Source organism: Gossypium hirsutum, chromosome A11, assembly GCF_007990345.1.
Source record: "Gossypium hirsutum isolate 1008001.06 chromosome A11, Gossypium_hirsutum_v2.1, whole genome shotgun sequence".
Taxonomy (NCBI): Eukaryota; Viridiplantae; Streptophyta; class Magnoliopsida; order Malvales; family Malvaceae; genus Gossypium; species Gossypium hirsutum.
In genome coordinates this window covers 52,200,477-52,208,012 of record NC_053434.1, presented here as the reverse complement: position 1 = coordinate 52,208,012, position 7,536 = coordinate 52,200,477, and the positions used below count along the sequence as shown (strand labels likewise).

General features: G+C 40.7%; 1 protein-coding gene across 1 annotated transcript; it reads right to left on the bottom strand.

The window, feature by feature from the left end:
* Positions 1 to 5,574: 5,574 nt before the first annotated feature.
* On the bottom strand, positions 5,575 to 6,192 carry LOC107958745 (uncharacterized). Its single transcript, XM_016894598.1, has 2 exons — positions 5,950 to 6,192; positions 5,575 to 5,892 (listed from the first exon to the last, which is right to left on the bottom strand). The coding sequence occupies exons 1-2, from the start codon at positions 6,190 to 6,192 to the stop codon at positions 5,575 to 5,577; spliced, it is 561 nt and encodes a 186-aa protein (XP_016750087.1).
* Between the last annotated feature and the right edge of the window lie 1,344 nt (positions 6,193 to 7,536).

Sequence of the window (7,536 nt, the reverse complement as noted above, 5' to 3'; positions counted from 1 at the left end):
GACTTAAAAAGTATAATGTAGAGTATTAATGTTGTTGTTATAGACCCAGAAGAACAAATTCCAGAGGTCGATTGAGGAAAATGAAAGGTTTCGGAATAACAGAAACAAGGCACCAAAACGAATACTAGGTAAGTTCGGATAACTTAAAGTAAACTCCTAATATGCCTAATTATATGATTTGTGAATGAATGATGTTTGCATTTATTGATGACATAAAAATTTCATGAAATGCATCTTTGATAATGATATGTTGAAAAATGTCTCGGTTGAGGTTTAAAAAGGGAATTCGATGGATAAACCATTGTTTACAAGCAAATTGAAATCCTACATGTGTTACAGAAAGGATTTAGCCCAGACGGGTAATCCGTTGATCTCAATTATAAAAATGATCCAGCCCGGACGAGTGTTCCTTATGAGCTTTGTAAATGGGGGATTTAGCCTGGACTAGTAATCTCGCTATAAAATGTGAGGTTCACGGGAGTGCACACTTGAAATGATTATCCTTATGAATTGACGGTAAATGGATATTCCATCGAGATTTCCTAGAAACTCAATGGGATTAACATGAGAAGGATGTATATCAATGAAACGATGGATGATGAGTTCATTTAGGATAAATTACATAGTGCTTTGTTATATGACTAACTTATTGATTAAGTGCATGTGATAGGGAACCATTTCATACTTGTTGGTTTCGTTATCTATTATGGATGTATGCTAATTATTTGATAAGTTTACTTTCCAATTATTCGAGCTTACTAAGCATGTAAATACTTACCCTCTCCTTTCCCCTATTTTACAGAGCTTGAGGACTTGTAAGGATTGGAAGACAATTAGAGAGTCAACACAATATCAACTAGACTAGCTTTGGCATAAAGACATTTCTATTTTGTTCAATGGCATGTATAGGACTCTTGAGTATTTTGGTATGCGTGTCAATTGATTTTCCAAATAAAGGAATGTAAAGATGTATCTATCCTTTTTTTATTTATTGTATATGGCCATAGGAATTGGCTTATTTTGAAGTAGGCTATGACCTACAAAATTTTCATGCATGTTTATATTCATATATGATGTTTTGTTTCCAATTGACAATGAGTCACAAGAACAAGCCAATCTTTAATGTGTTAAAGTGACATGGAAACCCATAAATACAAGATGGGAAATAACATTGCCTGTGTGAAACTAATGATATGAGGTTTCTATGCAATAAGTTTTACCAAGAACATTTATAAGAATATAATCATGTTTTGCTTTGCATTTAATAATCATTAAGTATAAGTGTTGAAAAGGGTGACTAAAGGCTTGAAAAATATCCTATTAGGGTCCACACGGTTGGGCACACGGGCGTGTGTCTGGGCCATGTGTGACACATGAGCCACTCCCATGGGTGTGTGGTATGGCCGTGCATCCCCTGCACCTAAAAGTTTAAGTCAGTGTTGTACACAGGCAAGCCACACGGGCGTGTATCTTGGCCGTGTGCCCCTAATTGTATGATAAGGTTAAAGTCAGTGTTGCACACGACCTGAGGGCATAGGCGTGTCCCAAGCTACACGGGCGTGTGTGATCACACAGCCCCACCCACACGGGCGTGTGACACTTCAAAGTAAAGGAAATTTTCCAAGGTACCCAAAGTTTATCGAATGTCCCTAGTTTTGTCCCGAACTGCCCCTAGGTATGTTTTAGGCCTCGAAGGCCTGTTTAAGGGACGAGACGTACATGTTTGAAAAGTTTTAAATTTTTGTGAAACTTGGTGACCTGATTTAATATGTTTGTGAATGTGAGACCCCAGTAACGCCTTTAACCCTATCCCAACATCGGATAAGGGTGAGGGGTGTTACATAGGCCGTGTGGAAACAAGGCATACATACTTACATGTATCACATGGCCAAGGACATGCCTGTGTGCCAGGCCATGTGAAAATTGGAGGGTATACTGACTTATGCAATACGGCCAAGTCAAATGCCTGTATGCTAGGCCGTGTGCCAATTAGGGGGTATGCTGACTTGTACCACACGGCCAGTCACACGCTCGTGTGTTAGACCGTGTTGAGCATATTGACTTCAATTAAATTTCAACACTAGGGGACACACAGTTGTGTAACCTGATCGTGTGTCACACACGGTTAAGACACACGCCCATGTCTCTGGCCATGTGGACAAAAATAGGTCATTTGTAAGGCCAATGTGCCATCCCATAAATGCATATATCTAAACAACCCCAATGGTTCCAAATCATAACATAAATATCACTTAATTTAGTCACAAACAAGGTAAATTCATACCATTTTCAAATATGATAAAACACATTATGAAATGGCATTATCATATCTAATAACATATGCCGAACATACATCATTGTTCTAATCCACAAGCATAACACCAATTCCACAAATCTCATAATATAAACCATAAACACACTTATATATACAACCAAACTAACCAAGTTAAGCCAAATCCCATGGCTATATATACAAACAAAACATAACCATTCACAAGCCTTCTCAAATGGAAAAATTCACTACAAAAACATAACCAAAATGACCATAATCCTATACATGCCATATGACCAAACCAAGCACTCAAAAGTAACAAAGTGATAGCTGGATAGTGTGACGTAGCCTCTGTAACACCCCAAACTCGACCTGGACGTTATGGCCGAATCTGGCGATGTCACATGGAATGGAATTCGATAACGAACTAAAATCGTTCCAGTTAATTAGCCTTTATATTCATTCGAATTAAAACTCAAGTTTTTTATTACGAATAAAAAAAACATCTTTTTAGCGGAAGCTTTGAAACCGTTTAACTTTAGGGAAAACTGTATTTCACAATGTTTCGTAGTCATAACATCATAAAACAATTTAAGAAATTGAAAGTTTAAGCCAACATTCCAAAGTCTAGAAGTTAGACCCAAAAACCCTAATTAAGTAATAAAAATCCTAAAGATAACAGAAAACCATTTAACGTTTATGTGGGGCCACCGCCGAGTCCCCCGCTACACCGATCTGTCAAGTATGGGGATTGTCTACACAGATTAAACAGAAAGGGTGAGTTTTCACAACTCAGTGTGTAATCCCCACAGAAATCACACAACAGAATACATATCAGATGTCTTGAGTGTACAATTCGGGCTGAAGCCCTTTACAGAATCAATTAGGTCCTTAGCCCACTCATATACAGAATTAGATACGAATAAGGGCCTTAGCCCATCTCAGATATAACATGCAGAACAGAACAGAATACAGAGCCCTACCCACCAGCCTCTACACACCAACTCCGTCCAACCTTGCACACCATGTGGGGATAAAATCAACCCACCTATCCCTACATACCATGTTGTATCGAAATGCGGCACATAATCAGATAATTGCAGCTGAGCTGCTAGATATCAGGCTTAAAAGCCTTTCATAATACTTCCTCCGTCATAGTACCAACCCCACCCGATGCAATGCAACATACAAAATGGCATGCTATAATGCAATTAACAGAACATACAATCGGTCAGATACACACACTAGAAGTGACATGTTTAACACATACATCACACAACAAATTACAGAATCAGGGGTCTAAGTAATGCTTACCGACCCTACGGTAGGCCATAGTCAACTTAGGCGACCCGTGCAACCTTACAAACTATTTCAGAAAGATGGGCTCACATGCCCATATGGCCTGCCCGTGTGGGCCCACACGCCTGCGTACTACCACACGGCCTACCACACGGGTGACCACACGCTCGTGTGGCGTCGACAGAATCGTTTCGACTTTTACCGATTCTCATTTTTTGTGTTTTTGGTTACACATCTGATATTGATTCAAAGCTTAAACGAGCTCGAGCACTCCTGAACCTTTATTTAACCAATATAAAGCTAAATTAGTCACTTAAGGCTATACTCAAACGAAAACCCACGAGATGACCGAACGCTAAACTCACAAAATGTTACCTTCAGTCGAATCAATCGGGGTTTTGTACACTTAGAATGTCAATTAATGATCTCCAGCCCTCTGATTATCTCCTAATCACCAATCAATACCCAATAAGCAATGATTCATTATTCCTCAATACTATACTACCGTACTTACCAAGAAAGCAAACAGAGAACTGAAGTGATGGATTGCAGATACTAAGTGATAAAAAGAAAATGGTTGTAATCAGGAAAAAGTGGGGAAACTCAGCAGCAGGGTCAAGAGGAAAAAGGAAGGGGACAACCGAATTTTGTAAAAATAGAAAGCAGAGAAATGAGAATTAGATTTTTTTGGTAAACCCCAACTCTAATTCCCTTAATTCTCTCCACCCACTCCCCACTACTCAGTTTTTCATTAAAACACAAACTTGCAACAAAAATACTATCCCCTTGCCCACGTAGAGAATCGAACACAGGACCTCTATCCCACCAACACGCTACTTATCCACCAGACCAGCAGGCCCATTCTAACAAGATACATACATCACATAACAAATTACAGAATCAGGGGTCTAAGTAATGCTTACCGACCCTACGGCAGGTCATAGTTGACTTAGGCGACCTGTACAACCTTACAAACTATTTCAGAAAGATGGGCTCACACGCCCATGTGGCCTGCCCGTGTGGGCTCACACGCCTGTGTACTACCACACGGCCTACCACACAGGTGAGCACACGCTGGTGTGGCATCCACAGAATTGTTTCGACTTTTAACGGTTCTCGTTTTTTTTGTGTTTTTGGTTACACATCTGATATTGATTCGAAGCTTAAACGAGCTCGAGCACTCCCGAACCTTTATTTAACCAATATAACACCAAATTAGTCACTTAAGGCTATACTCAAACGAAAACCCACGAGATGACCGAACGTTTAACTCACAAAAATGTTACCTTCAGTCGAATAAATCGGGGTTTCATACACTTAGAATGTCAATTAACGATCTCCAGCCCTCTGTTATCTCCTAATCACCAATCAATACCCAATAAGCAATGATTTATTATTCCTCAATACTATACTACCATACTTACCAAGAATGCAAATAGAGAACTGAAGCGATGGATTGCAGATACTAAGTGATATAAAGAAAATGGTTGTAATCAGGAAAAGTGGGGAAACTCAGCAGTAGGGTCGAGAGGAAAAAGGAAGGGGACAACTGAATTTTGTAAAAATAGAAAGCAGAGAAATGAGAATTATATTTTTTTGGTAAACCCCAACTCCAATTCCCTTAATTCTCTCCACCGACTCCCCACTACTCAGTTTTTCAGTAAAACATAAACTTGCAACAAAAATACTATCCCCTTGCCCACGTAGAGAATCGAACACAGGACCTCTATCCCACCAACACTCTACTTATCCACCAGACCAGCGGGCCCATTCTAACATAAGCTTACGCACAATTAAAATTTAGCCTACTGAATAGAGATAGGGCTTAATTCATAAAAATACCGAAATTTGCCCAAACTTAGGACCTCACACACACACTTAGAAAACTTAACCACTAAACAGATACACAGTTGTGTCAAAATTTAACTGAATCAAAAACATGAAATTTTGGGCGTTACAACTCCACCCTCTAAAAGAAAATTTCAGCCTCGAAACTTACCTGATCAGAATAGATGAGGATACTGCTGACCCATCGCATCTTCTGGCTCCAACATAGCCTCCTCAGTGCTATGATTCCACCACAACACCTTCATTAAAGGAATGAATTTCCTTTTCATAACCTTAACATCGTGATCTAGAATTTGAATCAGTTCCTCCTCGAAGGTCAAATCTGGTCGAACTTCAATCTTTTCACTAGGAACAATATGCGTGGGATCAGAGCAGTATCGCCTTAACATTGAGACGTGGAACAAATCATGTATGCGATCTAACTCTGGAGGTAGCTCTAACTGATATGCGACTGGCCTCACTCGCTTCAGAATCTGTTACGGCCCAATAAACCGAGGGCTTAGCTTGCTCTTGAGACCGAACCTCAGTACCTTCTTCCATGGCGAGACCTTGAGGAAACCAAAGTCTCCTATAGAATACTCTCTCTCTCGATGCTTCAGATCTGCATAGGACTTCTGCCTATCAGAAGCCGCTTTCAGCCGATCCTGAATCAACCTAACTTTATCTTCAGTTTCAGAAACAAATTCTGGACCCAAAACACGTCGCTCACCCAACTCAGTCCAGCACAAGCGAGTGCAACACTTTCGACCATACAAGGCCTCGTAAGGTGCCATCTGTATGCTAGACTAGTAGCTGTTATTGTAGGCAAACTCCACCAAAGGCAAGTACTCCTCCCAACTGCCTCGAAAATCGATAACACAACTCCTCAACATGTCCTCCAGTATCTGAATCACCCTCTCTGACTGACCATCTGTTTGAGGATGAAAAGTAGTACTGAAGTCTAGTCTAGAACCCAAAGCCTCATGATGTTTCTTCCAAAACAAAGACTTGAAACGTGGATCCTTAAAAAAAGTGATCGAGATAGGTACCTCATGTAGCCTTACTATTTCAGAGATGTAGAGTTTAGCCAATTTCTGAAGAGAGAAGTCTATCCTAACTGGGATGAAGTGAGTAGATTTGGTGAATCGATCCATGATGACCCAAACAGAGTCCTTCTAAGTGAGTGTTAGAGGTAACCCACTAACGAAGTCTATCGTTGCTCGCTCCCATTTCCATAACGGTATCTTCACTAGTTGCAGCAAACTCGAAGGTAACTGATGCTCAGCCTTAACTTGATGACAAGTCAAGTAGCGAGCAACGAACCTCACGCTTCAACCCTGGCTACCAATATAATTCTCGCAGATCTCAGTACATCTTGTTCCTACCGAGATGCATAGCATAAGGGCTACTCCGCGCTTCCCTCAGAATCGATTGCCTCAAGTCCCTATCATTCGGTACACAAATTTGACCGCAAAAACACAATACCCCATCCTTAAAATCCGTAGTAGCACCACACTCAGCCTGACGGAAATAAAACTCCAGAAACTTATCCCCCTTCTGTTTATCTCTGATCTGATCAATCCATGTCCGTCTAACCTAAAGTTCTTCCAATAGACTCCCGTTGTCAAAAAGACTCAATCGAGGGAACACCACTCTCAGATCAGTCATATCCCTACGGCTTAACACATCGGCCACAACATTGGCCTTACGAGGATGATACGTGATCGCACAGTCATAATCCTTAAGTAATTCTACCAATCGACCCTACCTAAGGTTTAACTCCTTCTGAGTGAGGAGGTATTTTAGGGTCTTGTGATCAGTGTAGATAGTACATTTTTCACCGTACAGATAGTGCATCTAGAATTTTAAAGCAAAGACAACTGCCGCCAACTCCAAATCGTGCGTCGGATAGTTAGCCTCATGTGTCTTGAGCTGTCGAGACGCATAAGCAACTACCTTTTCGTCTTGCATCAGAACACAACCCAGACCCACATGTGACACATCACTGTAAACCACGAAGACTCTACCAGGCTCAAGCTGTATCAGAACAAGAGCCTGTGTCAAAGCAGTTTTGAGCTTATCAAAGCTCTCTTGCAGTACATCAGTCTACACGAAAGAAACTCCCTTACGCAGTAACT